The sequence below is a fragment of the Dermochelys coriacea genome, chromosome 22, assembly GCF_009764565.3.
Source record: "Dermochelys coriacea isolate rDerCor1 chromosome 22, rDerCor1.pri.v4, whole genome shotgun sequence".
NCBI lineage: Eukaryota > Metazoa > Chordata > Testudines > Dermochelyidae > Dermochelys > Dermochelys coriacea.
The window spans coordinates 2,122,522-2,148,569 of record NC_050089.1 but is presented as its reverse complement, the minus strand read 5'-3'; the positions used below and the strand labels follow the sequence as shown (position 1 = coordinate 2,148,569).

Here is a 26,048-nt window from a genome sequence, read left to right as displayed (position 1 = left end):
CGCACCTCGGACTAAACTAGAGAAGGCGCTCTCCGTTGAGCTACAGAGGAAAAAGGATACATTTCTCTGACTGCTCTGGGAGTCTCCCTCGCTGTCTAGATACCGACTGCCCCAAGCCACGTTTTGCCAAGAAATATGACTGGTGGGCAGGACCCCCAGATCCCACCCCCATCACCGTTGGGGTTTAACACCCACATCCAGAGCACATGTGCTAGCTCGAGATGAGCAAACATCCATCTGTGCCCAGGGCTAGCAAAAGGCCTAGACACGGATGGGTGAATTTCACCCCATGTGAACTGGTCTAGGGAGCTCTCTGAAGTAATCGCTTTGCAGCTTCCCTACCACTAGGACAATGAATATGCCCCAAATAATTACTAGTTAGGAAAATAAACCTCCAGATGAACATGGGCAATGTTAGCTTGATGCTTAATCAGATTAGAACTGCAGAGTAACAACTTTAACATGTTCTTAAATCAAATCAGGACTTAACCAAAGCCCTAAATATGAACAAACCGATTAGATTTGTGTGGGGGCCCCAGCAGTAGATTAATCTATTTTATACCTGCAGAGAAATCTATTTCTATCCTCCTGCACCCATCCATGTCTCTGGCCCCAGTTAGCCAGAGATCATTCCAGCTGAACCAGAGAACCCAGGGGAAGGTGGAGTCAGACAGCCCACCTTGGTCTGGGCGATTTCAGGTCACGCCCCCACCCCGTTTCTGCACAGCCAAGTAACTCAGCAAACTCACTGCAGCTTTATGCCAGACATCATGGGCACTGCCTGCCTTGCAGCCTTCATGGCCCTGGGCCTTCCTTCAGCAGGAGGCACGATGCTCCCCCATCAGTTCCTGGATCGGTCTGATAAATGCCGGGGCAATAGAAGAAACCAGGTAATCGAGTGTTCTAGCGAGATGGGGTGTTTGGGCACACCCTGGAAGGGACCCCACCCCAGCACTGTCCACAGGAAGTGGCTCCACCAAGCCAGCCAGTGGCCTGGGTTTTGGAGGGTTTTCATCTGGAACTCAGGGAAGCACTGCCAGTTGGGAGGGATTTAGTGCAGCTGAGGGTATTTAGGAGCCAACACCCTGAAGAAGGGTGCCCCGCCAAGGGAGCTGTACTCCCCAGGGCTGGAGCATCAAGGCACTGGAGCAGCTACTCTGCGGGGAGTTGTATGGAGAGGACAGGCTGCTGCTGGGACAGACATGTGCACGCATGCAGGCGCAGGGATAGGGGATGGGACATGGGAACCAACTTCCTTAGAGCCATAGGCCTTTCCCCAACTGGTGTGATTTACACCCGCACAGACAAACCAGAGCCTCTGCTGACCTCATTCCACACTGGCTCTGTGATAACTAGGTACAAAACACCAGATGAACAAGTTGTCCTGGAATATCTGAAACAGACAAAATTCCCACTCCATTCGGTGCTAGGACATGAGAACTAGGTGCAGCGCTAGCTGGATACTGCTCCATGGTGCTTGAATTAAAGTGTGTTTTTTAGTGGTTGCCAGCCATCTCACTAAAGTGCATAACTTGTGCAGTGCCCCCCATGCTGCTGGCCTCCAGTTGATGAGCTGCACAGGCTGGAGTCTAGCCTGGTCCACGGATGTGAATCCAGATTAACTCCTGAAGTCAATGGATTTATTCTGGTGCAGCTGAGACCAGGCTCTGGCCCAACATAAGCCTGTAGCACAGCTGGGTGCTTGTTTAAACCTGAACGAGATACGGCACTGGCTCCCCTAGGCTTTGTGAGCGGCAGAGACAGGTCATTCTTTGCAGCCGGGCTCCCTCTGCTGGAGTCAGCACAAATCAAGCAGGATCCAGTCTGGCTACCTACACCTTCCATTGAGCTCAGCAGGAGTGGAGGTTGCCAGGCAGAGGCCCCAAGCACCTCCGAGGCCCAGTAGAAAACCTTGTATAGTGATGAGCTGGAAGAGCCGGTGAGTTTAAAGCTGGGTGGGGACTACTTGAACATCAGCTCCTATCAGCTGTTTTTCCTTGCTACACTCATCTCTTCTGACTCCTATGGTTGGATGGAATTCTCTGGCCTGTGTGGTGCAGGTCAGACTAAATGATCAGTGTGATCGTTTCTGGCCTTAAAATCTAGATTTATGGCTTAGGTGGTCAGAAGAGACCATTAGGATCATCTAGTCTGATCTCCTCTAAAACAGAGGCCAAAGGATTTTCCTCAATTGTTTATTTGAGCTAGAACAGATCATTTAGGGGAAAAAAAAACGAGTCTTGATTTTAAAATTGCCCAGGATGGAGAATCCACCCCAGCTCTTGGTGAGTTGTTCCAATGGCTAATTACCCTCACATAAAGATGTGCATCTTATTTGCAGGCTGAATTTGTCTGGCTTCCACCTCCAGCCACCCGATCTTGGTATATCTTTATCTGCTAGTTTGAAGAACCTATTATCAAATATCTGTTCCCCATGTAGATAATTACAGACTGATCAAGTCACCCCTTAACAAAGAGAAGGTTAAGCTAAACAGATTGAGCTCCTTTATTCTAAATGCCTCAAGGGGGAATGTGACTAGACATAAAATCATGCAAATGTATATAAATATATTTCAGAGTTGTGACACTAAGACTCCTGACAAGTTGCCATTTCAACCCTCAGTGTTAAAGTTTTACGCACCACTGCTCTAGGTGGCTTGTCAGGCATGCTGGGATCTTTTGAGTTAAATGGGCTATAGCCATTTTAAATATGAGTGTAATAACTGCAGAATATTAATGAGGCCACACTGGTGAGTGACACATGGAATAGCTGATTTCCAAGCAGCAGCCCATCGATGGAGCAATGACTTGGTCTCAGAATTTTGGGAGTGACTCCTCCCACTGGCTAGTTCCCAAATTGGAGACATTTTCATGATAGAGAAGCAGGAGAATGCGCTCACCCACATCCTGGCTGCATAAACGAGCCAAGCCAGATACGTGTGGAAGGTGCAGGTAGAGGCCGCTGGCTGGAGTGGTGAATCTTGGGGCCCTGAGAGGTCACTCGGTGGCTGCTGTAGCTTTTCTCAAAGCTCATGGAGAGGTTGACTGTAAATCTTGGTGCCTGGGGAGGAGTCACCGATGTGACAGCCTCTTGGTGCACACACAGGAGGTCAGTGTGTATTGCTCGTTGCAAGGTGGACCAGTCGCGTGATGCACACACTGATCCAAGTCTGTGTACACTGAACGCACTGGGTGCACATGGATGAGGCTTGTGTGCTAGGTGGATTCTCAAGGTGCTAGTTTGAACTTCTGTTTACTTTATAATATGGAAACCCCCCATTAAGGTCTCTGCAAACCAAGGGCCCAGTCCTGCTGTCTGTGAAATGAAAATGGGACATTAGAGCAGCTTGATCTTAGATGATTTCTCTCCCCCTCCCTGGTACACATCACCTCTGCATGTGGCCCAGAACATCCACTCCTACACAAACACTAGTGCAGTTCAGAGAAGTAACAGCCTTCTGGCATTCAGTGCCTCTGACTTTGGCAGGGGATGAGGGTGGAGTAAGGGAGGAGCAATGAACTACGAGATGCAGGTTGCATACATTGATAATACAGACAGTACTGTGGGGGGACGATTTAGCCAAAGATACTAGGTCGAACCCTGACCTACAAGAAGCAATACGGCATCTTTTCTGTCCTTAGAGAGCAGACAGGACCTTTCATTTATGATCCCATCCAACAGATGCAGAGAGAGGGTAAACTGCACCGGGTTCAGTGCATCATCTTCAGCAGGACTAAGGTCAGGAGTGAATCTCTGCAGAACTCCAAGCCCTGAGGTATTTCCCCACTTATGAAGCAAATGGTTATTTTGTACAGAACATCATGAGTCTCCTTTCTGCTTGCCTAACTTAAATGCCACTCGCTGAAGGCATGTTCCATTCTTTGTTCTCCTCCAAACACGTCCTGTTCCGATTGCAACAATGGTTAGACACTTCTCCACCCCAATCAGAAGCACTTCTGTGGTACTACGTTATGTAACTGATTAGTTTAAAGAGCAAAGCAAACAATCCAAAAACCCTCGTGAGGACAAGTTGTACAGCAAGCGAGATGTGAACAGACATGGTCCAAACTTCTCCCAAAACAAAACCAGGCCACATTGTGTTGGTAATTGTGACCTGCAAGAGCTTTTCAGAAAGTTGTGCCTTGCTTGGCGTTTTAGTGTCTGGTGCCTGTAACAGATACAATACAGAGAATAAATGCTTTCCCACAGTACCTGTAGAGGACATATCATGGGATGCTGGCCAGAAGACGCGGGCAGTTTTGAGTAACTGGTGGTGATCTTACCCCAGGAGGCTGGAGGAGGAGGGTGCCCTTGGGGAAGCACAGAGGTTTGGGGTCATTCAGCTCATTGCTCGTACAGACACAATGGCCAGAAACACGCTCCCTTGAGAAGATTGATCTTCCATGGGGATACTGGCACCTCCCTGCTCCAAGCTGTCTTCTGCAACAGCAGAGCCTTGGGTTAGCTGGGCAGGGCACGAGGAAACAGCTGGGTGAACACCCTGCAGCTGCCTTTTGGCCTGGCAGGAGCACATGGCACCATTTCTTTGCCCTCATTCCATATCAGATACTGCACCAGTCTCAGGGTGCTTTCAAACCCTAAAGACAAGGGCTGGTGTGAGATAGTTTGTCTCTCCCTCCCCAGGCCAATACGATAGTTGCAACCAGTCGGAACACTGTGGCTGGCAGACCTTAGGCAGAACAAACATTGGGTCTCCAGGTGCAAGAACTTTGCCGAATTGAGCCCTTAAATTCTCAGTGCCTCATTGAAGAGACTGAGGGACTAAGGGCAACACCACAAGTGATTGTGGGGGGAAGGATGAGGAAACGTAAGAACTAAATCAGTGTGGATTGGACATGAGCTAGCCAAGGATGGGGAGGGGAAAGGGCAAAGGCCAAGGAGGAGAGGAAGGGAAAGAGTTTGAACTAGGGTAATGAGAGGCAGAGAAAAGGGACTGTTCAGGTTGGACATTAGGAAAAGCTCAGGGAAAGAATGGGAGCCCAATCACCTGCAACACCGAACATGAGCTGAACAAATTGCTGGTAACTGACAATACTCACATCACTTGTCCTTGCAGAGACGGATAGTGCAAGCGTCTCCGGTACACTCTGCTCTTCTCATCACATCTAGCCAGGCTCCCAGGAGGCCAGATTTTATGCTGTTCTTTATCTACGTCAGATCTCTCAGGTCAGCTTCCCCATCCATGCAGGAGGCGCCGCTTAGGATCACTGACAGTGGCTCCGCTGTTCTGTGACTGCCTCTTCGGTTTGGCTACTTACCACCGCCACCCCTGCCCCCACTTGGGCCTCTCTCTGTCCACCTCTATTCTGGCAAGGTCAGACTAGCTCTTGCAGGGCTGTATAGCTTCACTTTCCCCTTCGGCTCTTAGCTGGCCAAGCTTGTAAGGCCTTATGCACAACTTGTGGCCCGTCTGTCATGCCATCACTTTTCAAACACTTAACTCCATCAATTCCAGAATTTCAGGGAATGTTCTAGGCATCAGTGGGCAGACCCCTATTGATTTGGGAGGAAATCTGAAAATGGAAAGGGGAAAATGGGGTACACGGCACCTCGGCTTCTGTTTAACATGGTCAGAGCTTCAAACAGCTCTGCAATTGTCTATAGATTAAAGAGCAGTTGATGGCACCCTTTACTGCCTTCCAGCATAAAAATTAGCCCCACCCCACCCCACTCTCAGTTCTGTCCAGCCTCCCAAGAGTTATTATACATGGACACGCTGAGTGTCTGATCTCTTAAAGAGAAGGGAGACATGTGCCCTACCCCTGGCAGGCCGGGGGTGGGAGAGAGGAGGAGGGAAGGGGAAATTGAGGGACCCTGGTATGGGTGCACACAGTCTTTGGCACATGGGGGAGGAGAATGGATGACTTATGGGAGGAAGGGGGAATAGGGGGCACACAGAACCCCTGGCAAGGGGCGATTGGGGGACCCTGGCATGTGACAGTGAGAAGAGTGGAGGGCACAGCGAGACTCTGCCATGGCAGGGGAAGGGAGAATGGGGAGACAGCCCCAGGCATGAGGGAGGAAGAGAGAGTCCCTACAGCAGAGGGGGGATGGAGGGTGGGACCCAGGGAGGCAGGAATGGAGGGTTGCGTGCGCATGTCCCCTGGTGGGTGCAATGAGATCAGCCAACACAAGCTGTGATGTGTATGACCCCCTAGTCTTTCTAGTCTTCATTGTCACATTCTTTCTCCTCCACATCAACCTCATCTGCAGTCTCAGCCTGCCTCCCCCTCCCCCCATGCCCTTATCCAATTTGGTTTCTCAGCCTTGTCTCTAAAGCTTTGGCTGTAATTCCAGTGCCTACAACTGGTCCGCAACTAGGACCAGTGCCCTACTATCCATGCTCCAGCCCAGCCTCTGCGTTTTCCTTCAAGGATGTTTCTTCCTGTTGGAACCTGCCAGCATCAAACCACGTGGCTTCCTCAAGAATGTCTGTCTGCAGAATCCACCTAGTAGAGGCTGGAGGACTGAACCTTTCCAGGCTTAAGCATTGAAACTGCAGCTTTCTATTGGTGGACTGTACTAATGAAGACGACAGAGGGATATGAAGTGCTTGGCAAGCTGGGGCAATTCAAACAAATGTATTTTAATACAGCCAAAAGCAAAGTTGTACATCTAGGAACAAGGAACACAGGCCATGCCCACAGAATGGGGGCCGGGGGCGTAACCTAGAAAGCAGCGACTCTGAAAAGGATTTAAGGGACACAGGGGACAAGGAACTCAATGTGAGTGCCCAGTGCAATGCCATGCCACAAAGGGCAGATAAGACCCTTGCACACACAAAGAGGGTGAGTAGCCATATGGAGGCGATTTTCATCTCGGTACATAGTATTGGTGAGAAAGACTGGAACCCTGAGCTCAGTTCTGGTGTCCACATTTTAAAAAAGGACGTTGAAAAACTGGAGAGGGTGCAGCAGAGAGCCACAAAAATGATTTCAGGGCTGGGGAAAATACCTTACAGTGAGACACCAAGGCCTGGTCTACATCAGAAAATTAGGTTAACTACATCACTCAGGGGCTTAAAAAAAATCCACATCCTGGAGCGGCGTAGCTAAGCCAACATAAGACCCTGTGTAGACAGTGCTAGGTCGACGGAAGAATTCTTCCATAAGCTATTGCCTCTCGGGGAGGTGGATTACCTATCATGACAGGAGAACCCCTCCCATTGGCATAGGTAGTGTAAGCTCAAGCTGTTTATCAAAAAAGTTTGAGAGGTGATTTGATTAAATACAGAAACTCCTCACTTAAAGTCATCCCAGTTAACATTGTTTTGTTATTAGATTGCTGATTTATTAGAGAACGTACTCATTTAAAGTCATGCAACGATCTGTTATAAAGTTGTTTGGCTTGCCCCGCTCCACTCATTGCTCCTGCCAGGGAGTAGGGTCAGGGCATGGGGGCTTGTCCCGCTCTGCCCACTGGCATTCCAGCTGGGGAGCGGGCAAGCCCCCAACCCTGCTCCCTGACAAGAGTGCTGGATGGGCAGAGTAGGGCAAGGCCCCGCGCCCCGACCCCACTACACCCCGCATCAACCAAGCTTCACAATCATTGGTGAGTACAGTATTAAATAGTTTGTTTAAAATTTTAAAAACTTATACTGTATATGTATATAATGTTTTCTGTCTGGCGAAAAAAGTTTCCCTGGAACCTAACCCCCCATTTACATCAATTCTTATGGGGAAATTGGATTCACCTAACATCATTTTGCTTAAAGTAGCATTTTTCAGGAACATAACTACAACGTTAAGCAAGGAGTTACTGTACCGGATACTAATGGGCTCTTTAATCTTTCAGAGAAAGGCAGAATAAGAACCAATGGCTGGGAGCTGAAGTCCCAGACAAATGCAAATTAGAAATTAGGCCCATTTTTAACAGCGAGGGTGATTAACTGCTGAACCAAGCTGTTGGTGGTGCCGTCACCATCTCCGGAAGTCTTCAGACAGAGCTTGGCAGCCCTGCTGGAAGAGTCTTTAGCTAAAACACAAGTTATGCAAATTACTGGTCTCAACACAGGGATAACTGGTGAAATTCAGGTTTCAGAGTAGCAGCCGTGTTAGTCTGTATTCACAAAAAGAAAAGGAGTACTTGTGGCACCTTAGAGACTAACAAATTTATTAGAGCATAAGCTTTCGTGAGCTACAGCTCACTTCATCGGATGCATCCGATGAAGTGAGCTGTAGCTCACGAAAGCTTATGCTCTAATAAATTTGTTAGTCTCTAAGGTGCCACAAGTACTCCTTTTCTTTTTGGTGAAATTCAGTGGTCTGTGCTATACAGGGGGCCAACCAGCTGATCTAATAGCACCTACTGACCTTGAAAGCTGTGAGCATAGAACACGGTACATGGATGCTTCTATTCTATCCCCACAAAGCTCCCCTGAAAAGGTGCGCAGATGGCAAGCCTATAACACACATCTTTTAATCCCATATTTAAAATACATTGTATTGTAGTCCCAATGGTTTAGGCCAGTGGTTCCCACAGAGGTCCAGAGAGCTTGCTGGTCACAGGGTGCTAACTCACCTCATTTCCATGTCCTGAAGTGCACTAAAAGGAGCTAAAACCACCATAATTCCCTAACATTACCTTTCCATGTAAGCAAGTGATTTAGTTGCCACAGGGATGTTATTCTGTTGCCTTTGGGGGGTGGAGCTGGGTCTGTACGGTGCTGAGTGGGAGGACAGGTGTCAATGAGACACTCAGAAGTGTGTCACACAAATGATCAAGTCTGGGAACCCTGGTTTAGTGAACTGATTTGTTGTGGCCTGAGAACTTGCTCGTAAATCCAAGGTGCTATGCGCTCACATGCCAACAGCGTGATGGCAGGGATCCCTATGGGTATATTTCCAACTCTGGGCCTCACATGCAGGAATCTACCTCCATAAACTGGAGGAGGGGCATGCAAATGAATTGTTAGGTAGTTCACATTCTTTTCCCCCTTAAGACTTTACCCATTTTCACATTGCACGGCTTTCTACTCATGTGTTTCCTCCCCAATTCCTAGACTAGGGATTGAAGTAAGCAGGTCCAGATGAGCAACTCTCTGCCCCCGTCAACATCCTCAGCTGCCAACGACAACTGCAGCTTTACCACTCCTGCACATGTGGGAGACATATTAGTGGCTGGAAAGCCACGATTGATAAACCTAGTTTGAGGTTTCAAATTTACTGGGGTGTGACTTTGGTTACCTGGTGCTTCAGTGAAGCCTGCTACTGTTATCTGACATCTCTGTGGCATCTGGCACTTTGCAGATTCTTCTGCCAGCTGCAACACCAACCCTGCACTGCGGTAAGATAAGATTTTTTTTTCTTCCGTCAGTCAGATGCAGTGGAAAGGCCCACTCCTAAGAGATGCTCAGCATATGGGCCAAATGCAAGTTTACGTGATTTCCACACGGCTGATGTATACATACCTAAACACACAGGGCAGGAGAATCAGTCAACAAAAAGGTTACTAAAAACAGTTGGTTACAAGCTCTCTAGCTACACAAACATTTCATAGCAAGCGTCATATTATTTTAAAACTAAAATATATTGAATAAATACATTTTGCTTATTGTTCACAAGGGGCAACGCTGGAGGAAGGAGAGGCCATGCAAACACACAACCTCTTGTATTAGCTGGACTGCTGCAACGGGGCTAGGAGGGTTGCAGGCGACAGGGCAGCAAGGTAGGATTTGAGTGGAACTTAAGAGCACCCGAGTACTGCTTAGGGACACTGATTGAAGGGGCCAGGTAGAGAGCTAGGCCTCAGTGCTGCCATTAGCTTTTCTCCAGTCTGCCAGAACAGTCTGAATTGAAGTGATGTGGGCAGAGGCATCTCCAAGATTAGCACTGAGATGGTGCAGTAGCACCAGTACTTGGAATATCTGTGCAATGCTTGATGCACCAAGTGCCGTACAATGTTCCACATGCCTGGACCAGGATGGGGACCACCAATATTCTAATGCAGACAGGGCTTCAGAAGTTGACCAGGCCTCTTACCATACTGTCTGATTTCATCTTAGCTCCTCCAGCATCTGAATTCACACCTCAAACCCCAGTGACCTCAAGATTAATGAAAAATGCACTCAAACTCACAGTAACTGGTGAATGTACTTATTACAGACTCACTATTCGCGTAATAGTGCTGAATAAAATAATCAGCCCTGCTTACCCACACACACTGCTATGTTGTTGCCTTCATGGGCTCTGGCCTACTAGAAGCAAAGTAAATTCCCTCCTACACACACATTTGAAAGAGAACGAGTAGTAATTCTGAATCAAGATCCAGTAGCTAAATGGACCATTATGGTCCAAATTAGATTTAGCAGTTCAACTACACAATTGCAAGTGCCCTGCTGGCGTACACAAGATTTACACATGCCCAGCTTTCTACAGCATCACGTACAGACAGATTTATAATCTGAACTCCTCCTCCCCACAAATAAAATAAAACCAGCACCCAGGATGGAAGGACCGCTCCAGCCCATGGAACGAAGCCCAGATGCAAGTTTCCACAGGTAAGATTTGTAACCTCAAATGAACTAAACATGCACATCTCTACTATAAACCTGTCCAGGGAAATCAGGTTTAGTAAGAGAAACACATTTCTAGAAGTCCATAGGTGTTTGGTTTTTTTTATTAGGACTGACACATTCATTGTATGTCACAACTTCCACTGATCAATGAGTTTTAGAAAAATCAAAATGCCAGCACCAGCCAGCAGGAGGATGGGGCTTATATAGTAACAGTTTTGAAAAAGGCATTAAATGTTTACTCCCCTCCATCCATAACCCTCCCCTCCCCTCATCCCTCCCCTCCCTCCCCAAAAAAATTCTCACAGCTTTGATTGTATTGATAAGCATGGTTTGACAAAATGTTTCCCAGCTGTCAGGTTATTCTCACTGCCACAAAAAGGCTAACTAGAACTCAAAAAGGCCAGGAATTACTTTAATGGTAAAAAAAGAGCTGATATGGCAACACTACTAGTAAAGTGGGATACATCACAGAAACAAAAGTCTTTGCAGGCAACACTGGTTGGAAAGAGTAAAACACTTGATGGGTGAAAAAAGTGAAACTCTAAATTATATACAATAGTAGCTAAGGGTGGCATTGAAAAACAAACAGTCTCATTTAATGTGACCCAAGGTTTAACTTGCCATTATCTATTGCTTATTTATTCAGATCGGTAATAACACTTTATATAGAGACAGATGTGTAAAAATGAAACATTGTGGAAAAAACAGCTTTTCATATGAAATGCAAAGTATAAGCTCTGTCCAATGTGGAATGTACCTACAGTCATTTTTACAAGGCTCGCCTTCTTCTCTTTATAAAACCAGTTGACCTGCCAAGCAAGTTAGCTGTACATTTCACTTGCTCAGGACAAGTTGTTTTGAATCATTTGCAAGCATCTTTCACTCTGAAGTTCATTTTCACTCTGAAAGTCTTACTTGCCCCACTGTGAACAGACAGGATCTGTAAGCGTCTGCTAGCAACATGAAAAGGAGGCAGAAGCCCTAATCCTTATGAAGGACGAGATTCAGTTGTTAAACTTCAATGGGTATCCAATGGCTTTTTCCAGGCACTCTACCAAAGAGCCAGCAGAAAGAAAATCCCTCTCCACTTCCACAAATTTGATGTAGATGGATTTAGGTGACACCCCTGGTTCTACGATGCAGTTCTGAGATAAAAACCCATTGATTCCAACCCACTCTTTGCTGAAGGTTTTGGTGTTGGCCTGAAAATGTAAAAACAAGCACTGCTGGAGAGTTCTAACCTCAGCAATGCCAAGGTAACAATAGATAATTCTGGCAGACTCCATCTCCACCCTGAGAGAGGCCTGTGGTGAAGGGACATCTACCTCCCCCTGAGTCTCTTTCCCAGGATCTGAGCCTCTGCGGTCTGCATGAGGTGAGTGGGGTTTCTCCTGGCAATCTTCATAACCAATGGCATACAGGCCAGGGCTTTTGGGAATCCCCCCTGGTAATAAATACTGAACAACATTTCCTCCAGTTGGCTTAGAATGAGCTATAGGTATCCAGTCAACTTCCATATGCAGCTCCAGGCATCTTGCTTCACTAATAGTAATCTCTAGGAATTTATAGTAAACATTTTTCCAGTTCATTTTCTGTACTCGCGTCATGATGATCCTGCCCTCTGGCTTCTCCGAATTGAAATATTCCCTAAGCCGTTTGCCAAGAGGCACCTGGGAACTGATCTCAGCGTAGTGGTAGCGAATATCCTCCTTCCAGCGTGTGTTATAACCAATGCCAAAAATGGCTAGTTTGTTAGAAAGATGTAGCCTGGAGAAATCTGTCCAGCTCTGAAACAGCTCCCATTTTAACTGGACGGATTCCAAGATTTGCACAATGTTCTGCATGACGTCTTGCTTCCTAGAAAAATTAACACAAATGTAAACCATAAGATGGAGCTCAGCTCAGACTGGAGATTTTTTTTTTTTTTAAAGTTTTGCTTAAGTTTGAAAGAGCACATCAACTTTCAAAAAACATTAACCAAAGCAAGAGCATCTATGATCTGAGATACTGGTAGCCAACTGAGAAAAGGTAGCCATCAAAAATGTCATAGTTAGCCATAATTTATAGAATTCATCATTAGCATTTAACTCTTTCAAAATGCTTTAGAAATGTCTTCAAGAGCTTTGTGAAGCAGATAAGTATTATTCCATGTTAATACAAGGACAAGAATGGGCATTTAGTTTCCTAAAATTCAGAAGCCTACAGGAACATTTAACCTACATATATTACACACAACATACGTGTGTTCTAGAATGCTCTTTCATCAGTTAGACACCTAACTCCCATTAAAATCTTCTTCTATAAGATCTGCTCTAGGATTGGTTAGGGATTGGTCCTGCTTTGAGCAGGGGGTTGGACTAGATGACCTCCTGAGGTCCCTTCCAACCCTAATAGTCTATGATTCGATTAATTATTTGGGGGAAGTTCTCTGGCTTGTGTCATACAGGAGCTCAGACTAGATGATCATAAGGGCCCCAGCTGGCTTTGGAATATATGGAAAAAAAAACAAAAAACCCAATCCAATGGGAGATAGGCACCTTTAAAAATGTAGCCCCATGACACATTATATACACATTCTGTGCAAAGAGCCAAGTTAATGTTGCAGTATGAATATTACTTTTGTATCTGTTTAATCTTAACACTGCAGTAATTTTTTTTTCATCATTTAATGCGTCTTTCCTTTCCCCCAAAACACAAACCAAAACACACAAGCCAAGACACCAGTTTTTGTTTTTTGTTTTGTTTTTTTTTGTTTTTTGTTTTTTTAAAGCCAACTAGAGTCTCTGCTGACAAGCATAATTTTCTGCAAAAGCTGAACGATAGTTAAATCGGTAGAGAAAAAAGTGCATTTTTCCCTTACTGATGTATTTCAAGTTCCACTTTTGCGCAAAACTTCATCAATCCCCACCTCCCATCATATTCTCATGATGACAACGCAAATGGGCAGTGCAAGAACAAAACAGTTTAACTTTACTGACTAACAGCGCTTTTGAGCAAACGTTCCTCTGCTGCTATGGACCAGGAGTTATGCACTCAACACTGCAATCTACAAAGATATTACTTATTTGCGCATGCTCAGTTATGTAATTTTAAACAGTAATTTCAAAGGTACAAAGCTTTCCCCAAATTTAGCCTTCTAACTTCTTCACTGAGGTCCATATGTACGGAATTGTGAAGGTTCAACAATTTGACTTCATCTTATAAAAGCAAACAGAACTTTTTCTTAAACCAAAAGATTTTTTTCATGCTCCCATAATTCAAAAGGAACAATGAATTTTGCACAAGTGTTCCAAAGAGCGTTTACTTCTGGGCCAAGACTAAGCATGTGGGACATTTCAGCCAAAATGGAAAGCTTGAGAATATTCCAAACCACCAGAATTAAAGAAAAAAGAAAAAAGAAAAAAGTTTCAAATGCCTGTCTTACCATAAATACACCGCCTTTCCTATTATCTTAGGTTCTTACTTCTCAGTGATTGTACTTTGATATATTTTTCTATTAATCATTTCTAAAAAGAACCAATATCTTTCTACTTCTGCAACTCCCAGTTGGTTTCTTGACTTTGAATGAACTAGTCACTGAACTGAACTAGATGAATAAACTGAAATGAAGAAAATATTTTCTCTGCCCTGTAGAAGAGGCTACTGTTTTGTCAAAAGCTGCTTTAACGCTTCAACAAACTCTGGTTCAGTGGTTTGACTTTCTTAGTACATATTTGCTACCAATTTTCAATTTTTTTTATTGAATATATATGATTTAAATATGAAATCTTCATTTCAGTTTATTCAACTAGTTCAATTCAGTGACTACTTCATTCAGTTAAGAAACCAGTTGGAATCCTTAAAAGCAGGATAGCTAGTTTTCCTCTTCCTCTCCCACATAAAACTTAGATGCAAGAAGATGCTCTACTAGTACTAAAATCTTAAACGACATGGTGACTAGAAGTAATCAGTTAAATTTTGCTACAGATAACTCCTTTGTTTAATTAACATTAGTTTTAAATACAAAACATGTTTTGAAACACTTTTATAAACTTTTTTCTTAGGTTTCCAGCACACTTAAGGTAATTTTATATGCGGTTTCTGTGGATTGTTTTTGAATTTCCAAATAGTCTCTCACAAATTGTAAGTAAAAGAGTAATCTATTAAAGAAATGCATCATTTACCATCCTCTAAAAAATAAAAATTAACCATCTAAATCAATGTAAATTAAATTATATAACTGCTTAAATAAATGTGTATATAGATATACCGTGTCCTCCTTGTTAGTAAAAAGAAACACCAAATTTACCATAAAGACTATATTTAGTTGGAAATCATCATGTTTTAATGGTTATCAACCTTTCTGTAGGAAAAAAAAACCTACAAAATACAAATGCAAAACATGATTAAAATCAATGTTTCCTGCTTACTGATCAAAATCATGGTTACAATTGGTGATTTAAATCAATTTGATTAAAATCAATCCACTCTGTTAGCTAACAATGTCAAATCAAATACCAATAAGAGAATTTGTACTTTTATAACTAATTAGCCAAGTCTATTTGCACACATCTGATGCAAGCGTAAGCAGCTTCACACAGGGTAGGCACTCTATTTGTATCAGCAGTAAAGAACAAGCTAACATATCAGAGCCACAAGCAGGTACTACAGCTCTTTTAGTAATTGAGAAATCCGTCTCAGTCCACTAAATTCCATTTGTAAAACACATGCCATTTTAACTCTTCTCATGCTTTCATCAACTGTAGTGAATTTGTATTTGGTCCCCTACAATTGGGTACAAGCAGGGGAGAGAGTGTTTTGGATCTAGTGGCCATCTCCTTTCTCCACCACCATGGGCAAATTCTCTTCTGAATCTTCAAACATGCAGAGAATAAGTGCTCTTTCTGGAGGGCCCAAGAGTGCTCACCCAGAAGTGCTCTCCCTTCTCCTACAAAGCACGGAATCTCTGCCCCACCTCCTACGGAGAAGAGAGGCACTGCACCAATGCGTTCTGGTGTGCAGGCCTTGCACACGTGTCCCTTAGTTACTACAGAGCTGGGGATAAGGGGAAGGGACCTCTTGGAAACAGGTGCAGAGAAAAGTGAGACAATAAGAAACGAAGGGGAGAAACGAAACAAAGTAGCATTAGAAGGGAAGGAGACAGCAAAGTCTGATAAGAAAAAATCTTAGACCGACTGGCTAAGCAGCAGTTCTGCAGAAAAGGACCTGAGGATTTCAGTGGACGAGAAGCTGGATATGAGTCAGCAGCGTGCCCTCGTTGCCAAGAAGGCCAATGGCATATTGGGCTGTATTAGTAGGAGCATTGCCAGCAGATCGAGGGAAGTGATTATTCCCCTCTATTCGACACTGGTGAGGCCACACCTGGAGTACTGCATCCAGTTTTGATCCCCCCTCACTACAGAAGGGATGTGGACAAATTGGAGAGAGTCTAGCTGAGGGCAACAAAAGTGATTAGGGGGCTAGGGCATGACTTATGAAGAGAGGCTGAGGCAACAGGTTATTTAGTCTGCAGAAGAAGAGAGTGGGGGGAGGGAGGGGGGATACGATAGCAGCCTTCACCTATCTGAAGGGGGTTCCAAAGAGGATGCAGCTGGGCTGTTCTCACTGATGGCAGAGGACAGAACAAGGAGCAGTGGTCTCAAGTTGCAGTGGGAGAGGTCTAGATTGGATATCAGGAAACGCTATTTCACTAGGAGGGTGGTGAAGCACTGGAATGGGTTACCTAGGGAGGTGGTGGAATCTCCATCCTTAGAGGTTTTTAATGCCTGGCTTGACAAAGCCTTGGCTGGAATGATTTAGCTGGGGTTGGTCCTGCTTTGAGCAGGGGGTTGGACTAGATACCTCCTGAGGTCTCTTCCAACCCTGATACTCTATGAAACTATGTCCCTGCATCTGAGAGAAGCAGCACCGACTCTGGAAAAGCCAACCTGGTGCTGTGAAGTGTCATGGAGAGGAATTAGCAAGGGAGACTCTTGAGAAGCCAGTGGCTAGAGCACAAGGCTACACCCTAGCAGCTCTGGGTTCAATTCCCCTGCTGCTACAGATTCCCTGTACCAGCTTGGGTGATGGAGGAGCTATGGTGAAATGAGACAGCCTCAGCTCCATATCTATAAAATGGGGGTAAGAGCATTTCTCTATAAAGACACTGAAAATTGTGGGGCATCCAGATATTACAACAACAGGGCCAAGTAAGTGCCTGAGATAGACAGAGTAAGGGGACATGGGGAGGAAACCTAAATCCTCGCCTTAGGCAGTCCTTTGGACATGCGTTATGCAATTGTATTTTTTCATTTAAAAAAAAATCTGAGAATTTAAACACAAAGAATCTTTTGAATTTAGATAACTCGCTAACCTCTTGATTTTGAATTTCAAACTCAGCGTGTACACCTAGTAACATACTCTGTACTCCGTCCTCACACAGGCTGTCTCTGACTACCGACATTCCCTATTGCATAGACTAACAGGACTAGGATGTGTTTTCTGGCTGCAGATCAATAATGTTTCTATAGCTGAAACTGGTATTTCAGTAGTGGAAAAGGGCTACACTGAGCTCAGGAGAGCTCTCAAAAGGAGACGGCAGAGTCCCTGATCAATCATTTCCTCCAGCAATACATTTTAAAATGTTGCCATTTTCCACATTTGGCCACTAGTTACATAAAAACCAGAAAACTCATTTATTTTGCAGAGATTCTTCCTCGTGTATCCCACAGATTTCAGAATTTAAAGAGCTACTGCTGCCTCCCCGAAAGCTTCATACATATTCTGTTGAAAAAGGAAAATACCATATATGCAGACTGTGACCACCAAAGTAACTGGCATGGAAATTCAGGGTTAGAGTACAGCTGTCAGAAACCACAGCATAGCTCCAGTGAAATCAGTGGTGCTATGCCAATTTACACTAATTGCGGAGCTGGTCCCGGCTCTTTATTCTGAGCCTGGGCCAGCTCCACAATGATTTATTATTTGCTTCTCCAAGATGGAGATCACTCCACTGAAGGCTACACGCCTCAAGATCAGAATCTCGTAAAATCTGTAATTTGGGGCTGTTTCAAGGTTGCTTAGAAGCTGAAATGAAGGCGACAAGCAGCAGCCTGTGTATTAAGTAGGCCGACATGCCAAGAGAGCATCACTCCACAAGCCGCAGACAAGTGCAGCTGGGTGAAACTCAAGGTGGTGCTTCTAACATTTAAAGCCCTACATGGACTGGGCCCAGGTTACTTGAGGCTCCCCTTTTCACCCAATGGCACACTGCCACAGCTGAATCAGCAGTGGTGCTTGACCTATAGCCCGCCTTATACAATCAAGAGGAAGCCAATCTCCATGGAATCTTGCAGCTCTGGAATTCTTCTCTTCTGCACCACCAGAGCCCAGATTTGCCAACGTCTGCCCAAGCTACAGAGGCCATATTTTTCTTCAGACATTTGGGGACAGGATGGATCGCAGACTGAAGGGGTAGCACAATGCCCAAGATGAAGGGTAGTGGGAACCCAATTCACCACTGGCTTACACCTTGTGTCATTTACACAAGTGCAATGCTCGGGTTATACACAGGAAAGACATTATATAACCACTGTTCACTGATTTCATAGTAAGCATTTGTAAATGTGAGCCTTAAAGCTGCACAAGTCAGCCAGGACTCCTTCCACAGTGGATGTAAGCTGGGAATGGGTGCAACAGCTGATGCTGCCACTTGCACTTCTAGAATAGTGAATGGTGCCTGGCCGATAGCCCTGGAGGTCAAGCATTAATTCACACTCTAGTGAATGGGAGTGGCACTTTCCCCACAGTATCCACCCCTGACCTATGGGGGGCCAATTCCAGGTGAGAGGGTAGTGTGTGCCCAGCCTTGGAGCCTTGACAAGACTATGAACAAGGGGGTGATGGTGCAATTTTGGTGGAGGATTTAATGATGCAACAGCTCTATTAAGAGTAGTCAGATCACTCACTTCACAGAGCACTTAATAGCCAGCACAGCAGTGGCTTTAGGTCATTAACATCCAGTGCGTCTCAGCCACACATCAAGAGTAATTATACCATAAACGCACTATGATTTCTGGACAGTTTTTTAAATCAACATTTTACTCAGCTGCACTTAATTACTAGAAAGCCATTGAAAGAACCTGCTGAAAAACCACAGGAGCAGAGTTATGACTCAGCCAGCCATTTGCTAAGAACACTTGTTGTGCTAGAAGCACTGTTAATGGTAGCTTCTTATTTAAACAGTCTGGGGGAGTACCTGGAACTGCTCAGGTTTAGCAGCATGAAACAGGAGGATAAAGATATGCACCTTTACAATATTCCTAAGTATTTATACAAGATACACATTTACATTTACACATGAAAGACTATAGCATACAAGCCTGTACTTTTTCAATGGATAAAGATGGAAAGACAGCCTTCTATATATGGCTTTGCTGTTGGTTCTTCAGATTCCAAGCCTCAGAGATGCTGAGCAGCACTGTGTCACTTACAGCTTGGAATATGCCATCTCAAACTTTCACTTTAGACATTTGGGACTGTAAGTTCATCATCTTCTAGGGACAAGACAGACAAGGTGACATTATAATTGGCTGTCTTATTAAGTACATTGCTGTCTGAGTACAGAGTTATGCTGGCAGCAGCATTTATACATTTATTTGTTAAAAGGCAGCGGACAGCCTCAATTTTCTCTTAGAGAAACACTTCTGTTCAAAACCTGATAAACCAGAACTTATAATTTTCAATTGAACGGTGGAAGAGACAGCTTAGAATAAAGTCTCTTGTAAAATAGTACTACACAAGGTGATTAATAAATTAACTTCAGATGAATTCAAACTGAGACTCCTGGTGAAAAAAACAACAACATCTCTTGTAATAGGCCAGTGCTGGCAGGAAGAGGCGTGACTTCACTTAGGGCAGTGATAGGTAAAGAGGAGCTTTAGAGAAGACGCAAGGATTGCCAAGGACAGAATCACCAACCCAAGCACTCTGAAAGCTACAAGGATGATGGAAACTACTTTGACATCTAAAGTTTGACATCTCCCTGAGGCTCAGATGGTTCAGCAGCGGTTCCTTCTAACTCAGGGTTTCTACGATTATATCCAGCATCTCAGTCTGACTTGAAGTCTTCAAACCAATAGGGAAGTTATAAATAGGGATCATGCAATTTAAAAGGCTGTACTGTACCAACTACCTGTGAATTTCAGATAATGTAATAGTGACCACATGTGCACACAAAACAGAGAAAAGTGTGCTACACTGCAACTGCTTCCCCAACCACTTTATAACCATGAATTAACCCTCCGACAGCCAGTGAGGTAGGCCATTCAGTGACAGATAGGAGTTCAGTAACTTTCCCAAAGGCCACGCAGCAAGTTACCGGTAGAGCTGGAATTCCCAACTGCATGGCTGCAGCTAGGACACTGACCACTGATGGTGGAATGGCTCCCTTTGTCTTGCTGAAATCTTACATGATTCAAATGAGTGGTGATTCAAAGCTTGGTGGGAATTTTAAACCATTTCTGTACAAATCAGACTCCAAGCAGCAGAGGCTAGCAAAACTGTTTCAGTGAAGGAGCCAACATGTTTCAAAGTTCTTTATTTTGTCTCACAAGTGAATAAAAATAGCAGAACAAATTCTTAAATATTTCCCCCCTTCATTTTATTCCGAGACAGTAGCTCATGGAGTTAATAAGTTCCAATTCCTATGATGGTTGGGCCCATATCAACTAAGAAAGGGTCCCACTGCACATCAGACTTTACATACAGGGTTCCAAATAGCACAGCAGAAAGCTAACACTGCACGATCACATGTGCACTTCCTACCCCGTGATCCTGTTGCAGGTACTGCAGAAAAATTTAGGAAGCCAGTCCTAGGCACTATACTGGTCTAGCCAGAGAAGCACAAGCACGCTATGCCATAAATTCAGTACATTTTGGGGTAAAGATATTATAGGCCCAACTGTCAAAGCTAAGTTTGGAAGAGACAGAAAATGACTTAATGACAGAGCAAGGGACTACGGGAGGACTCCTGAATTCTATCACAGATGTTCTTAACTTAGCTGTGTAACCTTGGACAAGCCACTTCACTTCTGTTCCTTACTTCTCACCTCTATAAAAGGGGGAAAATTATAATTACCTATCTCACATAAGAGCTTGGAGGCATTTACTGTTTGACATCCTAACATATCAAAAGATGGTCTAAATTAGCTGCTTCCACTAAAGAAAGATCTTGGAGTAGATAGTTCTCTGAAAACATCCATTCAATGTGCATTGGCAGTCAAAAAAGCAAACAATGTTGGGAATCATTAAGAAAGGGATAGACAATAATACAGAAAATATATTGTCTCTATATAAATCCCTAGTACACCCACATCTTGAATACTGCGTGCAGATGTGGTCATGCCATCTCAAAAGATATTGGAATTGGAAAAGGTTCAGAAAAGGGCAACAAAAATGATGAGGGGTCTGGAACGGCTGTGGAGATTAGTAAAACTGAGACTTTCAGCTTGGAAAAGAGACGACTCAGGGGGGATATGATAGGGGTCTATAAAATCATGACTGATGTGGAGAATGTAAATAAGTGTCATTTACTCCTTCTCATAACACAAGAACTAGGGGTCACCCAATGAAATTAATAGGCAGCAGGTTTAAAATAAATAAAAGAATGCATTTTTTCCATACAACACAGACAACCTGTGGAACACTTTGCCAGAGGATGTTGTCACGGCTGACTATAACAGTTCAAAAAAGAACTAGATAAATTCATGGAGGACCAGGTCCATCAATGGCTATTCGCCAGGATGGGCAGGGATGGTGTCCCTAGCCTTTGTTTGCCAGAAGCTGGGAACGGGTGACAGGGGATGGATCATTTGATCCTGTTCTGTTCATTCCTTCTGGGGCACCTGGTATTGGCACTGTCGACAGACAGGATACTGGGCTAGATGGACCTGTGGTCTGACCCAGTCTGGCCGTTCTTAAGTCAAGAGAGGCAGCAGAGTCAGTGTGATGAGCCATGTATTTACACAAGCGGCTTAGTGGAGAGAGACTATGTATTAAACCTATGCACTGGGTCCCTCTACTGGAACAGTGCCCAAAGTGGAGCTGTTCCATTAATTCACAGAACAGGGTGGAAGCGATGTGCCACTTTCCTTGCTTCTGCAGGTGGTTGATGGGAATGGTTTTCATGTATGTACGTGTGCAGCCACAAAGGCTTAGTCAGAACCACCAGTGTCCAGATAGTGCCATACTAATTCCAATGTATGGTTCAGTGACAAGTCTCTTAGAAAGTTGCCCCTCGCTAGCTGCATTGATTTCCTCCACTTCAAAGGGCCATTGTCAGGGAAAAACCCCCACCACATGTGTTATGGTGTGTCCTTTCACTGTAGGACTGCAGAAGGGGTATAAAGGCCTTAGGACACCACACAAGGTATACCCTGTGGAATTTTCCCCCAAGCTTCCCTAAAGGAGAAGTGCATAGGTATGGCACATCCCTCTAGATCTGCAGAGCAAAGAATCAGCTCCTCCACGCTACTCTTACAGCTGCCTTTGGCCATGGACGTATGCTACTGCTGGATGCCTACCCTGTCCCACCTGTCTCTGATAAAAGCAGCAGTAATAGAATTAACATCTACCTGAAATTCAAGCTCAACCTCCGGGGTCTGCAGGGAAACATCCCCCCAGTCCCACTTTCCTAAAATCAGGGCAATCCCAGAGAAGCGAGTAGACGCAGGTCTTCTCTGAGCTAGGGGGGAAAAGGAGCATACCACACTGGCTTTGCTCCCTTCCTTACCTGAGTACTTTAAGCTGACCTGTGGAATGGAAGAGAGGCTAGGGCCAAGAATTAGGCTCCTAAACATATACTTAGGTACTAAGTAAGTGGCCCAAGGACCCTATTTCACCCATTTTTTTAAAAAAGGTTTGACCTATGCCCTGATTCAGCAAAGTACAGAAGTATGTGCCCATCTTTAAACATGTGATTAAGTCCAATGATTTCAATGGAATTACTCCTGCTTAAATTAGACATGTGCCTAAGTACCTTGCTGACTCAGGGCCCCAATGCTCTATCAACCATACAGCTTAAGAACACTGGCTATTCCTAATACGTGATTAAAAATAACATTCTCTAGTTTTCTATTTATGTCACTTGTTTTGTGCAATCTCATTTTGGACCATGCAAATAAAACGATTAATCTCATTTGTGTTTCTAGTCAGTTTCAAATTCTCATGCATTAGCACTGCATTGCTAACATTGCAGAGAAGTGTTTAACACACTGTACACTTTAATATTATACAAGTTTTTAGATAAGTGTCAGGCATTTCTACATGTTAGGCCAAATTTGCCCAGACTCTGCTCTAACCATTCCAACTGGAAAGCTTATCTTATTGCCTTATTTCCAAAAAGAAAGCAGACACACTGTTTGGTACATAGCAAATACAAAAAAGTGTGAGATATCATGAGAAAGCCATGCAACAGTTACAATGGAAACTGCAGATATGCAATTTAACTTTGTTAGCTAGTAGCTTCACAAGTAGCCAAGCTATCACACAGTTCTGCATTATTTTATATGAAATATGTTTGAACTGCTAATGCTGTAAAATTAGAACATAAGAATGGCCATATCGGGTCCATCTAGCCCAATATCCTTTCTTCTGACAATGCCCAATGCCAGGTGGTTCAGAGGAAATGAACAGAACAGGCAACCAAGTGGATCCATCCCCTGTTGTCCACTCCCAGCTTCGGCAGTCAGAGGCTGAGGCACCCAGAGCATAGGGTTGCATTCCAGACCCTCTTGGCTAATAGCCATTGATGGACCTAGCCTCCATTAATTTATCCAATTCTTTTTTGAACACCAGTGTAATTTGGCCTTCACAACAAGGCAACAAGTTCCACATGTTGGTTTTGCATTGTGTGAAGTACTACCTTATGTTTATTTTAAATCTGCTGTCTATTAATTTCATTGGATACTCTGGTTCATGTGTTATGTGAAGGGATAAACAAACACTTTCTCTTAGTCGTCATTTTCTCCACATCAGTCATGATTTTATAGACCTTTATCATATTCCCTTTAGTTGTCTCTTTTCCAAGCCGAGAAGTCCCAGTCTTAAATCTCCCCTCATACGGAAGCTGTTCTATTCTCTTATTTTTGTTGCCCTTCTATGAACCTTTTCTAATTCTAATATAGCACTAATTAGCCCTCAGGAGAAAAGGAATGTGGAAGTTAAGGATAAATGTACAGTGTATGTTCTGCCCTATTGTGGCTGTGAGCATTATGCTACAGCCTCTAGTTCAGACCCTGTTTTTCTACAACTCTACATACACACCCATTTATGATAATCTCTAGCAATCCAATTACAGCCTACATCATATTCATACGTACAAAGGACAGAGCGAAGGATGTTCATTCAGATTTTGATTGCTTAATGCAATGCTATCAAAATTCTAGCAAAGATTGCAAATCCTGTTACTCTGTATTTAATTAAACCTGTTTTAAATAAAGAATTAAAGCATAATTAAAAGGCTCCTTGGCGAGAGGAAAAAAAACAAAAACTCCCCCACAATCTCAGGAAAAGTCTGGCTACGGAAGATGCTTTACACCTCTCAGTTGTGGAGCTCCTGAAGTGCTTCAGTGCAGGTCTACTTCCTATGCACTTTGCAAAGTGTGCAGGGGTTCAGAGAAAGCTCCTCTGCTTTTTATAAAAAGGTATCTTAAGATATGAAGGATGTAAAGCCACTGTGTAATTTAGCCATGCATCTGTGAACAAATCAAATCTTCCCAGCCTTGTATGAACAGTGTCAAGTATCCTGTAAACAAGCAGAACATGTCCTTCAAAGTCTGAGCATAGTAAAATGAAAGTCCATTTTCTAAGGAATACCCTCGTCCCCTACAGACTTCTTGGGACTATTTAAATATAAATTTTGACCTCCCGCTGTAGAGCGACTCAAAAAGAGGCCACAAATGTTTACATGGGGGAAAATGAAAATTCCTAATTCATGCTCAATCTGCTAAAATGATTTTGATCAGATTTGAAGTTCACTTTGAGGCATAGACCAAGCCTGGAAAATCCCAGCCTGAAAGCTTGAAAAATAGAGACTGAAAACAGGGTAGTAAAATGGAAATCATGGTGCTTACTTTAATAGAAGGGGCACTGACCTCTACAGTTAAGTGTGTAGAGAAATATGTAAGGCAGTTATCACTTAGTCACCGTGCCATTACATAAAAATGCAGCCCCAAAATAAGATTAAACTATTATTCCACACTGGCTCATTCTCCAGCAAAGAATATCCATACATAGCATGTGCGCCCTGCCCCCCAAAATAGGGGCTGGTGGAGAAAGAGATTCATGTGTTTCCCACAAGAGCAAAGACGCATTAAACTCCCCACCATTTGCCAGGTTAAACCAATGCAGCAAAAGATTACAATCTAGCTTTGCAAAATTGCAGAAAAAGTTACCATCTAGGCACAGAGTAAAACTTGCCCATCCCTTATAATGCTAAATGTTTTACTTGCCTGTTCTCAAGTATAAGGCAAGTAAGGCTCACGGCCGACAAATGTACATTGCTCAACTAGCAATACCCCTCTCCTCCTTTTCTTGATTTTTCCATCTCCTTTAAGCTACTTTCTGTATTCTCCAGTGTTATGCCAGTATTAGATAGATGTCTGTGTACTAATTTTAAGCTACTATAGTTATATTCATTAGTGGGAATACCCATACACTTTAATGAATATCTACATTTAAAATAAAAAGAAAAGGAGAACTTGTGGCACCTTAGAGACTAACAAATTTATTTGAGCTTATGCTTAAGATCATAAACTTAATCTTATGCTCAAATAAATTTGTTAGTCTCTAAGGTGTCACAAGTACTCCTTTTCTTTTTGTGAATACAGACTAACACGGCTGCTACTCTGAAACCTACATTTAAAATGCTCCTTTTCCTGCATGCCCAAAGAGACAAAAAAAAACTTTAGGCAGATGGAAACCAAATTACAAATAGATCCAAGAGTCACGATTTTTGCCAGCGCACCCCAAGACCTGCCCACCCACATCCCCAAAGGTTATGATGTGTATTTTACACAGTTTAAATTTTTGCATTCATGTAAAGAGAGTTCTCTTTCATGTGCTGTATAACGGAGCCAAAAGAGACTTGAGTTGTGAAGCTTTCCACATGTTTTGAGGTAACTGGAATGATACAAAAAGCAGATTTTTCAATAGTCTTGCACAACGTATTTATAATTATAGTCAGAAGTTTCAAACATCTCTCTTCCCGCGCAGTACCCCTAGGGAAATGCACTCAATAGTAAAGCATTCATAAGTTACTTACTGTGCTTCTTCTGAAGATTCCTGTTTTATCTTTAATGTTCTCTTTGTGGCAGGCATTTCATCTGAAAAGCAAAGTTCAGACAGAGTTATATATTTAAAACTTTCCTGAAGCTTTTTACTTTGAAAGGTAATAAGTTGTTCACTTCGTGCTTTCCAGTAAAATTCTGATGTCACACTCTGAGGACACTGCTTCAGCTCTTAAAACCAGCT

At 43.7% G+C, this 26,048-nt stretch overlaps 1 protein-coding gene and 1 long non-coding RNA gene across 7 annotated transcripts in view; both read right to left on the bottom strand.

Annotated features, from left to right (window-relative positions):
* Positions 1-1,568: 1,568 nt before the first annotated feature.
* On the bottom strand, positions 1,569-7,567 carry LOC122457214. Its single transcript, XR_006276654.1, has 3 exons — positions 5,062-7,567; positions 4,285-4,441; positions 1,569-4,169 (listed from the first exon to the last, which is right to left on the bottom strand). It is a non-coding gene; the product is annotated as an uncharacterized LOC122457214 (long non-coding RNA).
* A 727-nt stretch (positions 7,568-8,294) lies between these two features.
* MSANTD2 (Myb/SANT DNA binding domain containing 2) overlaps positions 8,295-26,048 on the bottom strand; it is a 37,107-nt gene continuing 19,353 nt past the window's right edge. For 3 of the 6 annotated variants that reach the window (XM_038380902.2, XM_038380903.2, XM_038380904.2), the window contains 2 exons: positions 25,840-25,900; positions 10,614-12,395 (listed from right to left, as the gene is read on the bottom strand). In XM_038380902.2, the coding sequence (XP_038236830.1) occupies positions 11,543-12,395; positions 25,840-25,900 (914 nt within the window). In that variant the 3' untranslated portion in view covers positions 10,614-11,542. Of the gene's footprint in view, positions 9,432-10,613; positions 12,396-18,904; positions 19,073-25,839; positions 25,901-26,048 lie in introns of those variants that run through there. The other 3 variants (XR_006276653.1, XR_005289988.2, XM_038380906.2) reach the window with 3 other exon arrangements.